This window comes from Nymphalis io, chromosome 6 (genome assembly GCF_905147045.1).
Source record: "Nymphalis io chromosome 6, ilAglIoxx1.1, whole genome shotgun sequence".
Taxonomy (NCBI): Eukaryota; Metazoa; Arthropoda; class Insecta; order Lepidoptera; family Nymphalidae; genus Nymphalis; species Nymphalis io.
Window position 1 is genome coordinate 10,603,922 of NC_065893.1, and position 22,069 is coordinate 10,625,990.

At 32.6% G+C, this 22,069-nt stretch overlaps 4 protein-coding genes across 4 annotated transcripts; 1 reads left to right on the top strand and 3 right to left on the bottom strand.

Moving 5' to 3' along the window:
* Positions 1 to 294: 294 nt before the first annotated feature.
* LOC126768934 (ATP synthase subunit beta, mitochondrial-like) lies at positions 295 to 2,014 on the bottom strand. The gene has a single exon (XM_050487406.1). The coding sequence runs from the start codon at positions 1,897 to 1,899 to the stop codon at positions 352 to 354; it is 1,548 nt and encodes a 515-aa protein (XP_050343363.1). The 5' UTR covers positions 1,900 to 2,014; the 3' UTR covers positions 295 to 351.
* Positions 2,015 to 3,105: 1,091 nt separating this feature from the next.
* LOC126769024 (ubiquinol-cytochrome-c reductase complex assembly factor 1) lies at positions 3,106 to 5,570 on the top strand. The gene is made up of 5 exons (XM_050487562.1): positions 3,106 to 3,359; positions 3,437 to 3,604; positions 3,702 to 3,980; positions 4,855 to 5,049; positions 5,425 to 5,570. The coding sequence occupies exons 1-5, from the start codon at positions 3,333 to 3,335 to the stop codon at positions 5,503 to 5,505; spliced, it is 750 nt and encodes a 249-aa protein (XP_050343519.1). The 5' UTR covers positions 3,106 to 3,332; the 3' UTR covers positions 5,506 to 5,570.
* Positions 5,571 to 6,066: 496 nt separating this feature from the next.
* On the bottom strand, positions 6,067 to 12,567 carry LOC126768911 (sphingomyelin phosphodiesterase 1-like). The gene is made up of 10 exons (XM_050487330.1): positions 12,501 to 12,567; positions 11,813 to 11,955; positions 10,165 to 10,326; positions 9,781 to 9,957; positions 9,332 to 9,694; positions 8,409 to 8,581; positions 7,983 to 8,177; positions 7,417 to 7,587; positions 6,945 to 7,122; positions 6,067 to 6,439 (listed from the first exon to the last, which is right to left on the bottom strand). Exons 1-10 carry the CDS (start codon positions 12,565 to 12,567, stop codon positions 6,101 to 6,103), a joined length of 1,968 nt encoding a protein of 655 aa, XP_050343287.1. The 3' UTR covers positions 6,067 to 6,100.
* Positions 12,568 to 14,383: 1,816 nt separating this feature from the next.
* On the bottom strand, positions 14,384 to 21,154 carry LOC126769237 (sphingomyelin phosphodiesterase-like). Its single transcript, XM_050487875.1, has 10 exons — positions 21,088 to 21,154; positions 20,429 to 20,568; positions 18,985 to 19,146; positions 18,292 to 18,456; positions 17,668 to 18,030; positions 17,171 to 17,346; positions 16,418 to 16,612; positions 15,789 to 15,959; positions 15,432 to 15,609; positions 14,384 to 14,728 (listed from the first exon to the last, which is right to left on the bottom strand). Exons 1-10 carry the CDS (start codon positions 21,152 to 21,154, stop codon positions 14,384 to 14,386), a joined length of 1,962 nt encoding a protein of 653 aa, XP_050343832.1.
* Between the last annotated feature and the right edge of the window lie 915 nt (positions 21,155 to 22,069).

The following is a 22,069-nucleotide window of genomic DNA, read 5'->3' on the forward strand; positions in this document are numbered from 1 at the left end:
TATGAACTATATCCAAAAACCTTTTTTCATATTTATTACATTCATTCTTTGTCATATACTATTAGTAACCTTATTTTAAACCAATAGTTTAATTATTATTTTTCCTTCATTCATATATGCTCCCTAATGAAACATATTTATATATTGTATAAATAGGTTTTTTAATTTATTAGATTATATATAGATAAAATATATTTATTAGATTAAGTAGAATGAAAATTCATAGTAAAAAGGCAGTAATGCAGTAATTTAGGGCCTTATAAACTACGGGTTTCTAGAAATAAATAGACAATAAATTGTTACAGCTAAATTTATTATGAAATATGATACAATCTTTCATTTACTTCATATTTATGCATTTTTAGCTAAAGTTTCAGCTTTAGCAACAACTTCCTCTATCGGTCCAACCATGTAGAATGCAACTTCTGGTAAATGATCATACTCTCCTTGAAGGATTTTAGAGAATCCCTTAATGGTTTCCTCAAGAGGTACAAGTTTTCCGGCATGGCCAGTGAAAACCTCAGCTACCTGGAAAGGTTGGGAAAGGAACCTCTGGATCTTACGTGCACGTGCTACAGTCAGCTTGTCCTCTTCAGACAACTCATCCATACCAAGGATAGCAATAATGTCCTGTAGAGATTTGTAGTCTTGTAGAATCTTCTGAACGCCACGTGCTACATTGTAGTGCTCAGCACCAATGATGTTAGGGTCCATAATACGTGAGGTAGAGTCAAGAGGATCTACAGCAGGGTAGATACCCAGTTCAGCAATAGCACGGGACAATACAGTGGTAGCATCCAAGTGAGCGAAGGTGGTAGCAGGAGCAGGGTCAGTCAAGTCATCAGCAGGTACATAAATGGCCTGTACAGAAGTGATAGATCCCTTCTTGGTGGTGGTGATACGTTCCTGCATAGTACCCATGTCAGTGGCAAGGGTGGGTTGGTAACCTACAGCAGAAGGAATACGACCCAGCAACGCAGATACTTCTGAACCAGCCTGGGTGAATCTGAAAATGTTATCAATGAAAAGTAGTACATCCTGTCCTTCCTGATCACGGAAGTATTCAGCAACCGTCAGTCCTGTGAGAGCGACACGGGCACGCGCGCCAGGGGGCTCGTTCATCTGACCGTACACAAGCGCTACTTTGGATGTCTTGTCTGTCAGGGAAATTACACCTGATTCAATCATCTCGTGGTACAAATCGTTACCTTCGCGAGTGCGCTCTCCTACACCAGCGAATACTGAGTAACCACCGTGGGCCTTAGCAACGTTGTTGATCAGTTCCATAATAAGTACGGTCTTGCCGACACCAGCGCCGCCGAAAAGACCAATCTTACCTCCCTTGGCGTAAGGCGCAAGCAGATCTACGACCTTGATACCAGTTACCAGAATTTCTTGCTCTACAGACATGTCGACGAATGCAGGCGCCTCGGCGTGAATGGCGGCTGTCTTGTCGGTGGGGATTGGACCACGCTCATCGATGGGTTCTCCGATTACATTGATGATACGTCCTAGGGTCTCCGCTCCAACGGGAATACGAATAGGTGAGCCAGAGTCGAGGACAGCCTGTCCACGAACGAGACCCTCTGTGCCGTCCATGGCAATGGTACGTACTGTATTTTCACCCAAGTGCTGGGCCACTTCGAGCACCAGACGTGGTGTACGATTTTGTACTTCGAGGGCATTTAGAATAGGTGGAAGATTATCCTCGAATTGTACATCTACTACGGCACCAATGACTGCAACCACCTTACCTTGCCCTTTTCCGGAGGCTTTTGCTGCATAATCCCTCTTATTTCCAGAAACAGCAACAATTTTGCCGCACTCCGCTAGAGCTTTTTCGGCAACTGATTTTGCGGCTAAAAAGCCGCCACCAACCCTACTTACAGCCCCTAACATTTTTTAAGATTGAATAACTGGGCAAAGTGTACGGGCGGTTGCAAAGTAAAATTATGTAACCTATAAAATTATCTAGTCCTACAGTCGATCAGTCGCCGACGTGAAAATACACCACAGATAATATTAAGACTTAAAAGTTGAAAGCTTAGTTAACAAATCAATAATCAGGTTGATTTAATACAGATTAAGCGAATAGATGGAGTTTTTTATATGAATATATAGTAAACAATACAAGCAGTTTTTTTTTATATTATTAAAGAAAAAGTCAAAGAAAAGCAACAGTCATGACTTTTATTTCTTTGAATGAATTCAATACTCTTTAGGTAAGTAATAAGTTATTGTCAAAAGATATGGGATACATCGATATAGCGGCTTCAATACTCTAAAGTAAATTGCATACAATATACCGTAAAACTGAATGTACCCAGCTGAACATTATACTAGATGCGCCGTATATTAACATCAAATATTGCATTACAGTTTTGCAGAGCTGAATCAAATCGTAATCTTTTTACTTTATAAAGGTGAAGGTGCTTATTTTGCTACTTAGTGATTGTATACTCTTTAGGAGAAATATAGCAACAATAATTAAATTTTTATAATTCTATTGGATCTATGTTAATAATAATAACGTTTACTTTTTAGATATCAATTAGCCATACCATTTTAATTAAAAATAACCAGGTACCAAAAAAACATTTACTTTATTAACCAACACCTAAGTAATTAGATTGACCCGACCCTAAGACTAAAATAAGAAATAAAAATATCAAATCAGATGAACTGCTTTTATTAGGCTAGGAAATATACCTCTTTAAATATATTTGTTATCACCACCCACTGATCAGATATTCTGCCGCAAAACAGCAGTAATTGGTATTGTTGTGTTCCAGTTTGAACGGTGAATGAGTCAGTGTAATTACAGGTTCAAGAGACATAATATCTTAGTTCCCAAGGTTGGTGGCGCATTCGCGATTATCATTTCTTACAATGTCTATGGGCGTTGGTGGCCACTTATCATCAGGTGGCCCATATGCTCGTCTGCCTACCTAAACTATAAATATATATATATATGTTATGGGATACTGCGCAAGTGTGGTCTGTGGACTTACTTTAGTTATAAGCACTGGATTCAAAATGTCACTAAATTTTTGACTCATTGTCAACTGATTAATGACTGCTCATTTTAGTTCTTAAGTAGTTGTAATAGAATCTAAAATATCTTGCAGAATTCAGAAGAATCTAATAGTTCGTCTTTAATGCAATTTGAAGTTTGTTTATATATTAAATATAAAATAAATTATAATTAAGGAAAAATATTTTAGAATAATATACTTACTATAATAACTTTAATAGTTCTAAAGTAAAAACATGTTTGTTATAGTTTAAAACAAAAATATTCTATTGGCGTTAAAATTTTGTGAAAAACAACAATGTTTCGAAATCGAGTTTTAACAAGAGTAAGCTTAATAATATGTAATAATTACAGATACGAAATAAGAACAGAATGCATTTGTAAACGTATAAATAATTTTAGATATTGTGGCGACATGGAGCATTTAATAAAATCGATTATGCAAGACCTAGTGCAATCCGTTTGTGTACGAATTCAATAAACATGAGAGACCAAGGCACCGTAGCTCTCAAAGAAAGTTATGTTAAGAAATTTATGAATGCTGTAGGATGGATGGATCAAGAGAGAACAGTAAGTTAGCATCCAGCCTCATCTCAGCTATTATAACCTCACTTTAAGACTAACAACAATTTGACACAATAACCTATTAATTTTGTATTTTTTTCAGCGTTTAAAGTTAACGGGTTACTTTCTGTATGAATCTGTACCGGTCAAAGTTGCATACAATGAATGGTTTGAGATTCTAGAACTCCCAGACACATTTGCATCTTGGTTTATAATAACTGAACTTCATGTGTGGTTATTACTTGTACGCTATATGGCTGAAGATGTAACTTCATTGAGTGGTCAAAAAAAAAAATATGTCAAAGGAGATGGACATTTTGTAAGGAATTGTATTATAGAAGCCCTATGGGCTGATGTTGCAAATAGAATCAAGTTATTGGAGGTAATTAATTGTATAATTTATAAATATACTATATATACCTATAACCATTAATCAAAATTCCACCCAGTAAGATAAAAAATAAAAGAAAGTATATCTTTCAGGAAATAAAATTAAATAAATAATGACAGATTGTGTAATTCTCATAATATTATTGTTTTAAGCTTCATTTCTATACTTTAGAGTGAAATGAAAAGTTATTATGAATGTATTAGAAAGTTACCTGATATATTTGTAGAAAGTATATCAGGAATGATGTATAAAAATACAGATATACTGGTATTTTACTATTACATTTAATTAAATTAATTTTGTTATGAAAAGTCAATATCAATGAATTATAGAATATTTAGCTCTTTGATAAAAACAATGAACATCAATATTAGTTTATCTCAAATAAATAATACACAAGTCTTATTAGATTCTTATTAATCTTGTAAAGGAAAAATTTTTGTTATCTAAAGTGTTAATGATAAACAAACAACCTATGCCATGCTAAAGCGGAGTCCATCTAATGGCTAATATAACTGGAGAGTTGTTTGATGTGCTTTGTGACATACAGACTAAGATTCAGTTTACATATACATGCATATATAAATTATGTATGTTATAAATATGTAGGTAGTATTTATTTATTTGAATTTACCTAAATTGTTTCTTCACTTTTTGTTTAATTGACAATAATATAATATCGAAAGTTTATAGATGAGCAGAATCTTCTGGCATAGGTATTATAAATACTTCTAAGAAGGTTAACATTAACAAAGGTAATAGTGGTATGTTTTTGACAGATTATGTCATATATTATGTCATAAACAAAAAAATGTTTACTTTAATAGTTTTTACAATATTAAGTTTAAATCCAATCTCATTTTAGGGAGCAAATCCAACAATAGCAAAAAAGCAAGTAACAGAACTATCTGAACAGTTCCAAGCTGCATTAGTTGGGTATGATGAAGGGCTTGGTGAGGACAAAATATTGGCTGCAGCTGTTTGGAGGAGGTTTTATTCCCTGTCCGAAGATACAAAAGCAGAGAACATTGTCAAAATTGTTCACTTCATAAGACATCAGGTTTGTATATAAATAAAAAATATAGCCCTATCTTAGTCAGGTCTTGGACAAGTTGGTCATACTACTCGAAATCTGTATACTGTCTGTCGATAAATCTTGCCTTGTTTGCTAATTGAACAATGAATCATACTTCAAAAAAAGTTCTTGATATTGCAAAGTATTGGTTTATCTATGACATATCAGATTTGTGCGTTACATAACAAATTGTTAAATTAGGAACCTGGAGTTATTGTGTAAAATAACCAGTTAATAATAGATTAGATTAGAACTACACGGTAAAATATATATTAGCAATTTTTTGAAAAACAAAAATACATTCTATTATATTATTTTTTTAATAATTTGTTGAACATAACCAAACTTTTGTTGTTTCAGTTGTCCGAATTAGATAAAATTCCTAGTGAAAATTTGAGATGGAAACCCGAAGTCAACTGGTTGAGTATAATTAAACATTGAAATTAAAATAGGTTGTTAAAAAAGTTGTTGAAGTTTGTTATAAAGTAAGTTTATAAAGTAAGCTATACTGTTTTTTATTTACAAACAAGATTACGACCACGGTGGGGGGAGGTGTTACTCTATTTCCTTTTTTACAACCTGTATGCATAATTTAGTGATGATAGGTTCAGTAATTAAAATGTGAAAGCGCAACAAACTCCCTGTCGCATTTGTAATATTAGTAAGGCAGGCAACCCTCTTTAATAGAAGTAGATTTGATAAAACTTAAACAGATGACAGCTTTTTTTTTTCATTTTGTGTCATTGAAAAAAAAAAAACTATGAACAAAACCGAAGACTAGAAATTATGTGGTAATTATTGCAACAAATCAAGGTATGTGTAAACGTCGTAAAAAATATTTTCATATTGATGTTTATTTTTTATTATTACAGAACAAAGTGTGGCTTTACTTTTAGTGTGGAATACAATTCGGTAAACCCTATGTTGCGCAATATTTAATTTAAATATTTTTATTATTCACACGATACACACATATTGAAATTAAAGGGTAAAAAAGACTCATTTTTGTGATATGTTATTTATTAATGAGAATTATTTAGTGTAGTGAGAAGTACAGTTCACGTAGTTCATCACACTTTTCACGCTCCCACAGAACTGTCAAAACAGCTCTGCATATAATGTTAATTTTACAATTACTATCGCAATTCGGCACTCGTTCGTCACTTACTTTTGAGAAAAATGCTGCATAAAGATCTAATGTGTCTAGTTTATTCGTCACCATTTCATAAGTTAAATCATTCATAGTAGCAGCTGAGAGATCGTTGATTCCGAAACTGTTTTTCATATCGTAAAGTTGGAACCAGTGTGGTCTTCTGTGTGGCGTGAGGTTCGCTTCGGTGAGATTATATACGTAGTTCAAAATATTACTTGGTTTCTAAAGCATAAAAAATATGTATAATTATGTCGGAAGGCATTGTAAGCTCGTGATTTACAAAATTCTTTAACGTAAATTGGTTTATATAATTATTTTGCAGAAGAAAGTTACACAAATTAAAAACAAAAACACGTATCGAAGAAATTAAAACGTATTTCATTTATAATTAATAGCAATTCTGCTGTAAGATATTAATGATAGCATTTGCAACTTTGATATCGTTGCCAATCAAATGGTTCATCCATTCGACTCATGATCCTAATGACTTCTGACTTCATTTTACTAACGTTGTGCACGTCTGCCTCTTGTATTAAAAAATATATGATCAACTCTAGGCGCTCTAGGTACCGGCGAGTTTCACATACACCCCCCCCCACGTCATGTGAGGTAAACGCCTTATGCGTTTAGAGATTTAGGTAAATCTCTAAATGAGTGGATCATTATATATATATGTCGTAATTTTTTTTAGAGAAAATATGCTAACCATAACAACAAATGTACTCACAAACGTGGTCGTGTTGAACGTGGCTATCTTATAATTTACATTGTAGAACGTGTAGGAGGTAGCACTACCGGCTCCCCATGCCATGTTAATAGGCGACCCGTCTTCTGTACTGTAGAATATCTTGTATTCGTCAGAGTGTGTGTGACCATTAAATTCTCCCTTAATTGTTGATGAGAAACTGAAATTGGCCACATATTGTTAAATCCGGTTGACCCTATGAATCTTATTTATTTATTCTTTATTGCACAAAATTTACAAACATATAATAACAAGTACATTTGGTATGCAAAGGTGGCCTTATCACTTACAGTGATCTCTTCCAGGCAACCTCTGTAAAGATAAATATAAATGGTATTAAATTTTATCAGTATTTTCAAAGTAGCGATGTTGCCAGCCTGATTTGCTGAACGTTGTTTATGTATCTAATAATATAATAATGTATCTAAATAATAATTGTAAGTTTCCGAGTTACCGAGTAACAACTCTGTTATATTCTCTTGTCCATGTATATATGAGGTCGTGAACTCCAGGCGGAATGTGAGCCAGAATATGGACGCTTTCACCAGCTAATTCAGCTTTATGTAACTCGTGAACGAGCCATTCCAAATGCCTTTTAGAATCTAACGGATCGTAGACCAACCACCTGCAAGTTTAAGACAAAACAATTATTGAATTAATTTAATTTGAAATGTTGCTTTTTAAGCAAATTGTCAATTAATCCTATGAAGTTGTTCAAAGTTAAAATAGTAATAATATCTACTATATTTTAAGGAAATATCGCATTTGACATTATTACATTTTTTGGAAATATCTTATAAATCCTTTAATTATTTTTGTAGTAATGTTTTTAAGACACCTTATTATAACTGAAAGCAATATAGGATATGAATGGAAATTAAGAAAATAACCTAACAGTTGTTTCCCCTTTAATTAAAAAGCAGTAAAAAAACTTCCAATCATAAAAACGCGTGATGCGTTCCCGCGACCTACTTAATAAATTTTTAAAATGATAATAACATAAATTCAAATCAAACCTACCAATTAAATCTATAAGCAATATTATTATTAATAGAAATAACTCGTAATCCAGGCCTGACCAGCATGGAGAAACCACCGTGTTCTCGTAGAGTAGCCTTTGCGTCCTCTGTTAAATAAAAGTCCCATTTCTTAGCTAAAGATTCGTACAACCAAGTCGTGTTTAATTTGTCGTCTTTAATTGTACTTGGTGCAAATCTGTAAATAATGTAGCATAATTTTTGATGAAGTAATTATAATTGATAAAAATGTTAATAATCGATTTTTGAAAAAGATGTTCATCAGATTAATGTTATAAAAATTCTATGCAATTAGATTATAGCTACAAAAAAGTTTCTAAATAAAATATTCTTCTATATAAATTATATGCATTTTTAGTATTTTGTGATTTCATTTGTAATAAGTAACAAACTAGTCAAGTTTACTGACTGGTTCGTTGGTTGAGATTCGTGATTTCCAATACAAGGTACAATTAAAACATCACCGAATTCTTTTCTCATCTTGTTAATAATGTGTAAGTTAACTTCATCGATAAGTTCGTACGTTGTTTCCCATATGTGGTGGTCGATACTATCTCCTATGTAATATACAATATCTATATCCTGAAAAAATACGTAATTTGAGTGTTTCATTAAATGATTTCACTAATAACACGCATTGTGTTTAATTAAATGAAGTGGGAATTTAACTATTAATTATTTCGGTAATTCTGTGTATTATAAAAACATATAATATTTTATATACTTCGTCATGTAATTTACCAAACACGACTAAACAGGTTTTTTTTAATAGAGCCTTATTGTATTGTTCTTTCAAATAACACAGACAAAAGTTACTCCTTTGAGTATACATTCTGCGATACGATTAACCGTTCACTTTTTATTTTAGTATTTCTTAAATGTATTTGCCATGCTATCCACTATCTCTTGTAATCGTTGTTGAGGGATGTTCACTTTTCAATCATAGCGTCTTTCGACTGTTGTATTATTTTCGCAACGAACAAAATTCGAAGACGTCATTCTTAAATTGTTCATGATTGCAGGATTTTGTGTAAAAGTATCCATAATTGGGAGAGGCTTGATCTCTGCTCGTAACATTGGATGCAAGATACAAGATTATCGTAACGTACGTATGTACGTGTAAAACGCTTAACGAGCAAATCAATGTCACAAAACCAATATGAACTAAAATAATATCAGTCTCATATTCTCAAAACTGTGATAAATTCAGAATTAGCCACATAAGAATGTTAATTGTGGCGCTGATGGTACATAAAACTAAATATAGGTAGGATTCTATTGAGAAGAAATAGCTCTTTGTAAATTTACTTTAGCATATTTACATTGTCTAACCTTATGTTTAGAAACTGTTTCAATGACGTCATCGTATGCCCAATAAGGTGAATCGCAACGCCTGTAGTCTCCCCAATATCCAGCTGGCGGTGAATTTCTAGTAATTCTTCTAGAATTGGATAAATTTTTAATATCGTTTGCTAAATCTAAATCCAATATTAAGTCATCTCCTACTTCAAATATTCGATCCCTGAAGATTGAATCTGTTATATCAGTGTTATAGTCATAGGATCGTGGAGTCTGGCCTTTTCTACAACAAGTAAGCTCGCTACAATCAGCAACACCGTTAGGTTCATACAAGGGATCGATATGACCGTCTGTGATGAGAGCAATTGTCAATGAACCATTACTTTTCGTTGATATCTGTATAAAATATAATTATTAACAATTATCATTTTATTGTTATAAATATTAGTTTTTATAATATTACCCTCGTCATAATTACTTACCGTGTCATATTGTGTATCTTTACTTATTGGAATATATTCAGGTAAATCAATTGTCCATTCAAACCTGGGATCATTGAATCCACAAGTGTTCGGATCTTCGGCATTTTGAAATAGGAGGCTGCAAAATGTTCTAGGCGCGGCCTCTGGCGTCGTTTTTATTATGTATGCTAGTATAGGCTGTTGAAATTTAAATATTACTGGTTTTAAGACGAACATTTTTATATCTGAAATATTTTAGAAATTATTTTAGGTAAGATTTACTGTTCTTTAACTGTTGTACTTATGTTTGTTTTCGAACTTCAAATTTTAAAAACGAATAAAGTTCGCATTCTCTCACTATATACATAGTATATTTATCAGAACCGTTTATAAAAAAAAACTTACTATATTTAATCTCAAAACTCCTGAGCAAGTTCTATAACTGACGACCTGTATGATGTTACATAATGGTGTTGAAGTATCTATAATCATTTCATCGGTGTTCCCTTCATGAACCAAATAGCTTAGTACAGCAAATACGCTGCTGCATATAAGGCAGATAATATCCTGTAAACACACATATTCCTCAGAATCTCGTCACTTAATATATGTATATATATGTAATAATATAAGTAAGTAAATATGGTCCTCCAGACCGATTTCGGCCACGGCGGCCAATCTCAAGAGAGATTAATCAACTGCGCAAGGACATGTTATAGTGCACAAGTGTGTGCGCAAACGCAGGTGCACTCTATTCCCTAGCTCTCGACCAGAAAGAGTTCAGGCGGACCAACGGCTTTACTTGCTGTCCGTGTCACTGGAGTGTACACACTTCCAACTTCCGGACCCCGGGCTGCTAATGAGAATTTTCTGACAGAAAAACCATGGGAATCTAGCCACTATACCAACGAGCCAGTCAGGTAATAATATAAGGCATTTTTGAAAGTCACACTATTCGAAATAAGTTAATTCTCTCGCCAGCAAATTATTCATCTATATACTTATTTAGGAACAATAAGCAGTTTTTAATAATATAATACGCATATTCTGAAAAACGAGGTCAATGAACTTCGAGTATTGTATATTTGACATTGAAAATGAAACATTATTAATAGTTTCAAAATACCTGACATCATAAGTAATTAAAATCGACGTTAATTCAATGATAAAATTAGATAATAAAGAGTACGGCATATTTATAATAAAAATATTAATTGTATTTAGCTAGCTATCTTTTGTATAACACGGTCAATAAAATTATCATTCCCAAATAGCATGGCTCAATATAGTCTACGAAAACTACCTACGCTTGAAATCTATGTGATGTAATGTAATTTTTTCATTATTTATTTTTGATTTAACTTGTTAAAGTTTTATAGATTTGTACTTTATATTTATTTATCATAGGCACATGCAGAAAAAGAATCGCTGCAGGTCCAAAAGTACGGACAACGGAGACGCATCTAACACCTTCACAATACATGACATACGGAGACATTGGACGTGACGAGAAAGCTACAATTGAATATATATCATATCAGCATATCCATGAAAAACTTTGTTTTTTGTACCGACGACAGCGAATTCCTCCGATTTTGAAGATTCTGAATTACAACCTAAAAATGCGGATCCATAATAGAGAGACCCGATTATGGTAAGTTTGGCCGAATACCTTTCAGACTGACGAAATACTACAGAATCCTACAAAGTAAACTAACACCCTTACAAGTAAGTAAACTGGCATTCATTCGGATTTGAAGAAGAAGTCAACTAGACTCGAAGACGTCAAATGCGAACTCATAATGCAAATGAATACTATATTTCGATATATTTTTTTAAATTCTTAAATTAAGATTGTGATGCTGCCTTATAATAATTATGGAGGCACATTAAAATACATTAAGAGAAATTAAATATAAGATACACCAAAGGCAAAGGACAAAAGTTTTCGGTTATAAAAATAAAAGAAAAAAATATGTTTATCACTTATTCTCAAATATTATTGGCTAATATATTTTCTCAAAAATCATCATGACTTTTCAATGATTCTCACCGATATGCTATTTCTTGCATATTGCATGTTAAAAACAGCGTTAGAAGCTGGTTTGTAGATTTCGAAAACATCTTGAATCGTTTTCAAATCAGCCTCTGTTGTTTTATTCTTTACAGCTTTAATAAATAATTGTTGAAGTTCATCTAAAAAAATTTAAAAAGTTACATAATGTTTAGGATTAAGACATTTGTACATATGCCTATACATATTATCGATGATGTTGCAGAGTCTAATTTTAATTAATTGAATAATTTTATTTGAACATTTTTTAAATATTCTCAAATTCATTTTACACGAACGAATAAAATAAAAAGAACTAAAATAGAATGCGCGTAAAGAAACAACCAGTGACCTGATTCTGATTGAAGGTTTTTTACTTGTTATTTGTTTTGTCAAACTATGTTATGTTGTGTTAGCCGGTGGCGCATTTTTTTAATAACTTTCTTAGGAATATCGTCATCCGCACACCTTCAGTTTTGTATCGATCTTTTTAATCTTTGAAGAAAGGCCTGTAATTTCTAGGTACCGAAGAAATAAAGTCGGGAAGTTTATCACATGAAATTTTCTTCACACCGATGTCACCGTATCGAATATGAAGTTTGGCTCTAGGAATACTCATTAAATGAAAGATTTTCAAACTTATATAAAAAAAAAAAATGTTAAGGTAAAAAAAAAACATTCGACTTACCCGAACCTATAAGCCTAGTTGCAATACTCAAATTTAGTATTAACAGTGCCACAATAAATATTTTCATTCTGATCGTTGATATCAATGAACGACATATGATGAATTTATAAAGTGTACCTTTAAATAAATAATCCTTGAATTTTAAATATGATTACACGTTACACAGGGCTGAGCAATACTAAAATTACTAGTAATTGAAATACAATATAAATATACGTTGTTGGTAGTTAAAATACGTAGTGCAAAGGTATTTTGTACTTTTTTGTTGGTATTTAAAAAAAAAATTGGCTTCAAAATTTATACATGATATGAAGAACCAGATTAGACTGGCCGCAGAGGAGCAATTTGAAGCATTTTTTTCATATTGTACCACAAGTAAAACAAAACACAGAAAGACGATTCGATAAGTCTTTTAAACTATCACCTGAATATATGTTTGCTAGAAAATATCAAAGCAGATGAGAAGAAATTCTTCCGATTCATGCAAAAGGTAAATGAGGTAAATGGCAAAAGTATGTGGAACAAATGTTAAGATTAGTTAAGATACCCAAACTACTAAAATTAAAAAAAATATTTATACAATTTACCACAAAATTTTGTTTTCCAGAACCTATAAAAATATTGTTTTATTTAAATTGTCCAACTTTCCATAGAAAGAGGATCTATCATTTTTTTAAATTTTGCGCTTGTAAAATTTTCTAATATAGGACAGGAACTTCTGAACCGACCGTATTCCAAATTGACATAAGCAAATAACACTTCCAAGGGTAAGTAGGTACTAATTGAAATACTTTCTTGGATATTGTACGTCAATTTATTATATGTTCTGAACGTATGTATTTATGTCAGCCCTACACGCGAGACGTACTGAACAATCGTATCAAGTAATTATATCTCATCGTGTATCGTATGTAGATGCAGATATACTTCAGAATGCCATGTTATTGGCCTTTAATACGGATTTTTTTATCGATATGTAGTTAATCTGCTATCAATCACAATATTATAAGTTCATGAAAATCATGTTCTACTTGAACTACCATGGTTGGATATCTTTTTTGTCACAGCGATAGGACAAGCGGACCGTATCCATTTTCGCAGCAGATTTCCATTTTATACAACGCACACTTAAGGAAAATTAGCCACCATTGTCGTTTTATGGTTATATATGTAGCTTGAAATCACCAATAAATATGTTTTGAATGTTCTTATATATTTTTATCCAATATCACCAATGTGCCACCAACCTTGGGAATGAATATGTTATGTCCCTTGTGCCCGTAGTTACACTGGCCACTTCACCTCCAACCGGAATACAACAATACTACATATTGCTGTTTGGAGGTAGAATATCAGATAGTGTTCCAAGTCCTACCACCAAGTAAAATTGTATATTGTGTTGAAGTTAAATTTGTATTATTATGTTATTTTTGTATGTAGTAGTAGTAACAGCCTGTAAATGTCCCACTGCTGGGCTAAGGCCTCCTCTCCCTTTTTTGAGGAGAAGGTTTGGAGCTTATTCCACCACGCTGCTCCAATGCGGGTTGGTGGAATACACATGTGGCAGAATTTCGATGAAATTAGACACATGCAGGTTTCCTCACGATGTTTTCCTTCACCGAAAAGCACGAGATGAATTATAACAGAAATTAAGCACATGAAAATTCAGAGGTGCTTGCCCGGGTTTGAACCCACGTTCATCGGTTAAGATTCACGCGTTCTTACCACTGGGCCATCTCGAATTAAATTAATTTAGATTTTTGTATAATCTAAATTAATTTAATTAAATAGGACGTCTAGTCATTTTTATTTAAGAAAATACAGAAGAGGTAAAAGTAAGTAAAAACAAAATTTTAAAAATAATAATAATATTAAAATAAGAATTATTCTATATGTAACGAAAAGAATAGTTCCCGTAGTTCGTCACACTTTTCACGCTTCCACAAGACTGTCACAACGGTTTTGCATAAATTGTCAATTTTACAATATCTATTGCAATACGGCCATCTTCTGTCACTCAGTTTTGAGTAGAATGCTGCATACATATCTAAGGCTAACAAATTATTCGTCACCATTTTATAAGTCAAATCATTCATAGTAGCAGGTGAGAGGTCGTTGATTGCAAATGTGTTTTTCATATCGTAAAGTTGGAACCAGTGTGGTCTCCTGTGTGGTGCAAGGTTCGCTTCCGTAAGATTGTATACGTAGTTCACAATATTACTTGGTTCCTAAAACATACATTGTAATTGGTAAAATGTAAACACCGTATCGCTGAAAGCAACCGTATTATTTATAATTATACCATGATAGCCTATTTATTTTTCTTTTTATTGTATTTTGTTCAATAATCGATCGATCGTCGATTTACATAATTGTTTTGCAAAGGAAGACTAGTACATTTCATTTTGTTATAAATCGTACACAGATTGAATTGAAAACTTGCCTACATTTTATTTTTCACTGGAAAAACGCATCATGCGTTTTCCCCACGGGAGCAGTGGGGGGCTCGCCGATGTCCGAGGGGCCGAGTGCGCCCCGAACATCGGAATACCCACTAAAAAACCAGCGGTACCCTTTCCGTCATAGCGAGGAGTGCCACGGGGGCGCTTGCGCATGCTTGCCTACTTGCTAAACAGAGAATAAATTTAGTGCTCAAAGATCGAACTGCGCAAGTTTGTCCGGTATTGAAATAATTAAGTGTAATAATCAACCTTAATTGAGATGAACGTAAATATGAAGCCTAACGATGCAGATTAAGGTTCCGGAAACTATTCTGTTAAGTTTAAATTTGGAAATTGGCGAGTATAAATAATTCTTCGATGTGTACTTTTTGTTATTACAACTGAGTTTTTGTATATACGTACAATGTACGTGAATGTATGTTTGTATGTAGATTCTATTAAACGTTAGTAGCACACTTAATATACTTACAAAGGTGGTTGTGTTGAATGTAGCTATCTTATAGTTAACATTGTAGAACGTATAAGCGGTCGTGCTGCCGGCCCCCCACACCATGTTGATAGGTGACCCATCTTCTGTACTGTAAAATATCTTGTATTCGTCGGAATGTGTGTGACCGCTGAACTGTCCCTTGATAGTTGACGAGAAACTGAAAACCCATATCTGTTGTCAATCTAGCAGAGAAAATTCTTCGGTATCACCATGTGGATAAAAAATTGTGGATGCCGACACATCTATTTTATATTATATATGCATATAGAGAGCAATTGTTATGAAAAGTTTATTATAAATTACTCAAAACATATTTAATAAAAAATATAAAATTACCGAGTAACGACTCTGTTATATTCTCTTGACCATGTATATATGAGGTCGTGAACTCCAGGCGGAATGTGAGCCAGAATATGGACGCTTTCACCAGCTAATTCAGCTTTATGTAACTCGTGAACGAGCCATTCCAAATGCCTTTTAGATTCTAAGGGATCGTAGACAACCCACCTGTAATTTTATTTCACTAAGAAAAATTAATGTGTTAGATTTATATAAAAATACGGTCTGATCTTTCGGTTGAAATTTCGGTATTATGTGTGTTATTTTATTTCTCGTGAAGTAACAGGCAGTCAATACTGGGCTAAGGCCTCCTTTCATTTTGAAGAAAAGTTTTGGAGCTTCTTTTACAACACTTCTCCAATGCGGCTTGGTGGATACACAATGACAATTTTCTTTCATACACATACAGGTTTCCTCACATTGTTATACTTCACATTAAAATTTACTTGTGCTTGATTGAACCCGCAATCAATAAATCAAATTCTAACATGAGCTTTAAATTTGTCAATTGTTAAATTTAACAGCAGTAAAAACAAGAAAACTGATATAGTTTTTATTTATTAGAGAAAAATAGCTCCGGCACTTGCAGTTTAGACATACATACCCACAATTATAATCGAACTTACCAATTAGATTTATAAGGAATATTATTATTAATAGAAATAACTCGTAATCCAGGTCTGACGAGCATAGATATGCCACCGTGTTCACGGACAGTAGCTTTTGCGTCTTCTGTTAAGTAAAAGTCCCATTTCCTAGCTAAAGATTCATACAACCAAGTTGTATTAACTTTGTCGCCTTTGACTGAACTTGGTGCAAATCTGAAATAAATGGAATTTATTTTGGCATTTACATATCAATGCAGGCGCGGATTCAGCCCTAAAAAAGGTTTCGGTCGTTGCTATCCAAAAATCGGCCAAGTGCGAATCGAACTAAGGACTCACTCATGATCACACTTGGGCAAAATGTAATAAGATTAATGATTACGATTACAGATTAACTTTGATTGATTCTGAATAAGGCGCGCGGGGGTGCTCTGGTGCACTTAGTCGACTTTACTTTTTATTACTTTTGTTATACTGCAACTATGATTGATGACTGCTCATTGCAAGCATAATTGCGGTGATTTTTGCCCAAGTCTACTTACGATCAATACTTTGCATTCCTACAAAGTTTAATAAATGGTTCTAGGTTGTGCCTAGAACGGTGAATTTACGCCCGTATTAATGTAAATGGTAAAATAAAGGTGATTTAATTCAATTAATTATTAATCCGTTACTTTTGCACAAATCTCTCGTTTAAAATGAAATCATGATGCTCGTTTTGGTAGTTAAATTTGTAACGTCTACATATCGGGACATATTTATTTAACATCTTACTGGTTCGTAGGCTGAGATTCATGATTTCCAATGGAAGGTACGATTAAAACATTATCACCGAATTCTTTTCTCATCTTGTTAATAATGTGTAAGTTAACTTCATCTATTCGTTCGTACGTTGTTTCCCACACGTGGTGGTCGATACTGTCTCCTATGTAATATACAACATTTATATCCTGAAAAAATATGTACCAATAAAAAATATTTCATACCAAGCAGTATCTTAAAAAGCTAAGGTAAGGACTGAGATGAAATTAAAAATCTAATTTGTCTGCTATAGTTGAGGATCTTGGTAAGCCTCTTTCAAAATTTTGTTTTGTTGCCCTTTTTGATTAATAAAAGTCAGTAAATTTTTATCAATATATTTTTATCTGTTGAAGGGTTCTGTTATTTTCTTGAAATAAAGCTTATTCTAAATAACTTTGTCGATTTTTTGGAAAGTATGAAAAACAAGCGTTAATATTTATATATTAGATTTAAGATATAAGTTATGATACCTTATGTTTAGCCATTGTTTCAATGACGTCATCATAAGCCCAATAAGGCGAATTGCAATTCCTGTAATCTCCCCAATACCCAGCAGGTGCTGAATTTCTGGTACTTCTTGTTACAAGTGATAAGTTTCTAATATCGTTTGCTAAATCTAAATCCAATATATAATCATTTCCTATTTCAAATATGCGATCCTTAAATACTGAATCTGCTACATCAATGTCATATTCATGAGATCGTGGAGTTTGTCCTTTTCTACAGCAAGTTGGCTCGTTACAATTAGCAACGCCATAAGGCTCATACAAGGGATCGATGTGAGCGTCGGTGATGAGAGCTATTGTCAATGGATCATTGCTTTTGGTGGTAATCTACAGTTAAAATTTACTTAAAATAAAGATAACATTATATTTAATTCATCATCAAGTTAATTTATAATTCATCATTCAAATTTATTTTTGATTTCAAGCTAGTTGTGATAATTTATTAGTTTTAGTTTCAATAAGTGAGCTGCATATTTGAATACAAAGATAATATCAGAAACTAATATAAAAAACAAACAAAAGTCGAAAGAGTCGGATATAAGACGTTGTCGGTTTCATTGAACACGATTCATTGAAACTATTACTTACTGTATCAACTTTAATTGGATTAAATTCCGGTAAATCTATTGTCCATTCAAATCTAGGATCATCAAACGTACAGGTGTTGGGATTACCGCCATTTTGTAATACAAGGCCACAGAATGTTCTAGGCGCGGCCTCTGGCGTGGTCCTTATTATATATGTTAGTATTGGCTGTTGAAAAAAAGAACTTTTGTATTCATAAATATACGTATCTATAAACAAGATACATATATCTTATCAATTTCTCCCAATATCATCCAAAAAATAATTACCTACTGTTTTTAACGCGATATCTATACATTAATGCTGTCATTTCAGTACTCTAGCTCTCACCAAGAAGTACTATATGAGCTAATGCTAATGAATTCCGATAAACTTAAGCTAACCAAATCAAAATTAAATAACTCTAATATTACTATCACTAAACATCTTTCATTTTATTTATTTAACTATCATATATTTTCGTGTTAATTATTAGGGTCTATGCCGGATATATCACACGTATCTAATCAAAGATATTACAATGAATCCATAGACAATTTATTTCTTTTTAATGATTAGACAAATTCCTAAAAATTACTAACGCTGTTAGTCATATTTTAAACATTATATTAATCTGGCAAATTATAAATAAATCAATTTAATTATAACGTAATTTATACGTGCAACATAGAAGTGAAAAATATAATATAAACTTACTATGTTTAATGGAATAACTCCAGAGCAGGTTTTTTCACTGACATTCGCTAAAGCTATACACAGAATTGTCAATGCTTCTATAAGCATTTCATCCGTATTCCCTTCATGAACCAAATCTCTTAATGCAGCGAACGCGCTGCTACAAATTAAGCAAGTTATATCCTGTAAGCAAACATTTTCTTTATAGAGTATACAAAAAAAACTAAATACTAAACATAATAAAGCTAAACACGCAAAGAAAATATCAGAGCGTTATATCTGACATTGGCTATAATAAATATTACAATTAAAGTTAGATACGAAGTGTTTTTTTAGAATAGCACTGCAGCGTTCTGAAATAGCATGTGTGGAAAAACCAGTAAACCATTGAAGTTTTATATATTTAATTTGTGATTATAGCTAATTTCGTACTTGACTTGAAAACATTCTGAGGAACCTACATGTGTCTCATAGGATGACACCAAACCACACGAATAAGATCAAAATCTTTGCCTTGAAACGACAGGTGCCCTATACCCAGCAGTGAAAAAATCGGGGTCAGGTTAGTTGTTAACAGTACCTGGGCGACCGAGCGAACAAAGCTCGTGATTCGTCGTGATTGATCGTGATTGAACCCTATATAGGTAAACTTAAAAAGCAAAATCTAAAAACCTAAGAGTCAAGAAGTTAAAGCCATTGCCGAGATAAACGGTGGTAAATAAATGTATTATATATATAATACAAAAAATGCTCATTTACTATTATAAGATACTTTTACTAGTATAATGTTCGCTCATAGATGTTTCGAACAAATTTTTATACGGTTATTTCTTTTATTTTTTAAAGATAACACTAAGGCACGTCCGTAGCTACCAACCAAAAAAAAAAGAAATCAATTGAAAAACATAGGAATAAGAGGTACCTACTGTTGTGCTGTGGTAAACTGTTTTTTTTTTCTTTGTTATTTATATCTAGAGATTTAAGAATAATGAGGTAGAGCCAAAAAAAATATATTGTAAAACGATTAAACCATTATATAAAAAATACATTCAATCTCTATCGAAAAATACCTCGGATTTTTCCTTTATTAGGGCTTTTAAAAACTATTTGAAATCAAGATTAATCTTAGTATTTAGATAAAATCATAAAAATTATAAGATATGATCTGCATTGCTATTCTGGAAGAACTCACTTCATTACTCACCCGTGTAATGTTGACAACCGACTTATGGTGATATACTATTTTGATACGTGTATTTATAAAATGTTATAATTATTATGGTCAATATTGCATATCAGTTTCTAAAATTTCACTACCAATTTCTGTAGTGAGTCTCAAGTTTGCTCTTAGAATAAAACCTACTGTTAAAAAAATGTTATTTTTAATTTTAATATTATTATTTTTTGTTTGACTTTATGTATTCCTCAAAAATCAAACAAATAATTGTCTTTGAATGACACTTACCGATCTACTATTTGTTTCATACTGCATTTTAAGAGCAATGGAAGCTGGTCTGTATATTTCGAAAACATCTTGAATCGTGTTCCATTCATTGTTTGTTGTTTCGTTTTTTACTGCTTTAATAAATATTTTTTGGAGTTCCTCTAAAATCGTTACATAAAGTTTAGCATATCACGTTTTTTATAATATCAATGAGTGGTGGATTTATCAATGTATAGGCTTGCTTACAAAACTTGACGTAAATTTAAAGGAAAAATTTAGGGGAATCTCTTATCCAAAATGATAAGAACGAACGTACTCTAAGTCGCATAACACTGTTTCTTTTCTACCTATGGTCGTTTTTAAAATGTTATTACATCTAATTAATTTTTAGGTTCTACGATAAAATTTGTAGTCAAACTTAGTAATTACCCTTTTTGAATGTAATTATATACATAATGGTAATTTGGATAAAGTGATCGTTTCGCGTGTCGCCCGTAACATTTGATTTTTTTATTTTAGTATTATGAAATAATTGAGATTTAACCAGTAGCGCAATAAGTCTTTCTTCTTGTTAAACAAATAGTCATTAAAGAGACTTATGTAAACATACTTTAAATTTAAAAAATGCCTTTGATTACAAAAATATTAATCGGCTTCTTAAAATATATATATATACTTACCCGAAGTTATAAATTTAGTTGCAACACATGAGTTTATAATTAACAGTATTATAAAAATCACATTCATTATGACCCTAGATGTTTCACAATGAACGAAGGTTTTTAACTTAATGTTATTATATTTGCTTAATTCTTAAATACATTAAGCACGTGATATTTTTAAAAAGTTTTCTTGTCACGTTATTATCTAGACATATTTCGTATGCAGTTATAAATATACTAAGGCAAGATTGTTGTGATTAAAGGATAATATTTTATTATCGATAACTCCTTAATCCATTATCAATCACATTATCATACTAATATGAAGAGGAATGTTTGTTTGTTTTTTACCAGTTAAAAAAAAACATACATCAAATGATATGAAACGCATGGTATATTTTCATATCGTAGAGAACATGTACAGCCTATTTAATAAGGTTGTATATGTTTTGAGATATACCTCGTCAATGTAGAAGCGTTTTGTACGGGAGGAATATAAAGTCCTTTTTTTCGTAAAATATATTTGATTAATTAAATTCTGCACCGTTGTTATCTATGCACATTTGCCATCTCAATCAATAAACTCTTTGAAGGCGGTTTTGAACTGCCGCATCGGAGTTTAATTTTTTTCCTTGTGTTGTAGTTGTCCAAATTCCGAAAAGAATGGTAATCTGTTGGAGCAAGGTCCGGGGAGTACGGTGGATAACGTAGACATTCCAATTGTAGCTCATCTAACTTAGTGGTTGTTTGTTGTGCAGTGTGGTCTTGCGTTGTCGTGAAGCAGCAGTGGCCTAGAGCGATTGACCAATCTCGGTTGTTTAGCGGCTAGTTCTTCCTTCATGGTTTGCAGTTGCTGACAATAGTTATCTGCCGTAATCGTTTGGCCAGATTTTAGACAGCTGTAGTGAACGACACCGGCGCTAGTCCACCAAACATTCACAAGTAACTTTTTCTGACTCAATTTTCGTTTAGGGCAGGATTTGGCTGGGTCTCCAGGGTT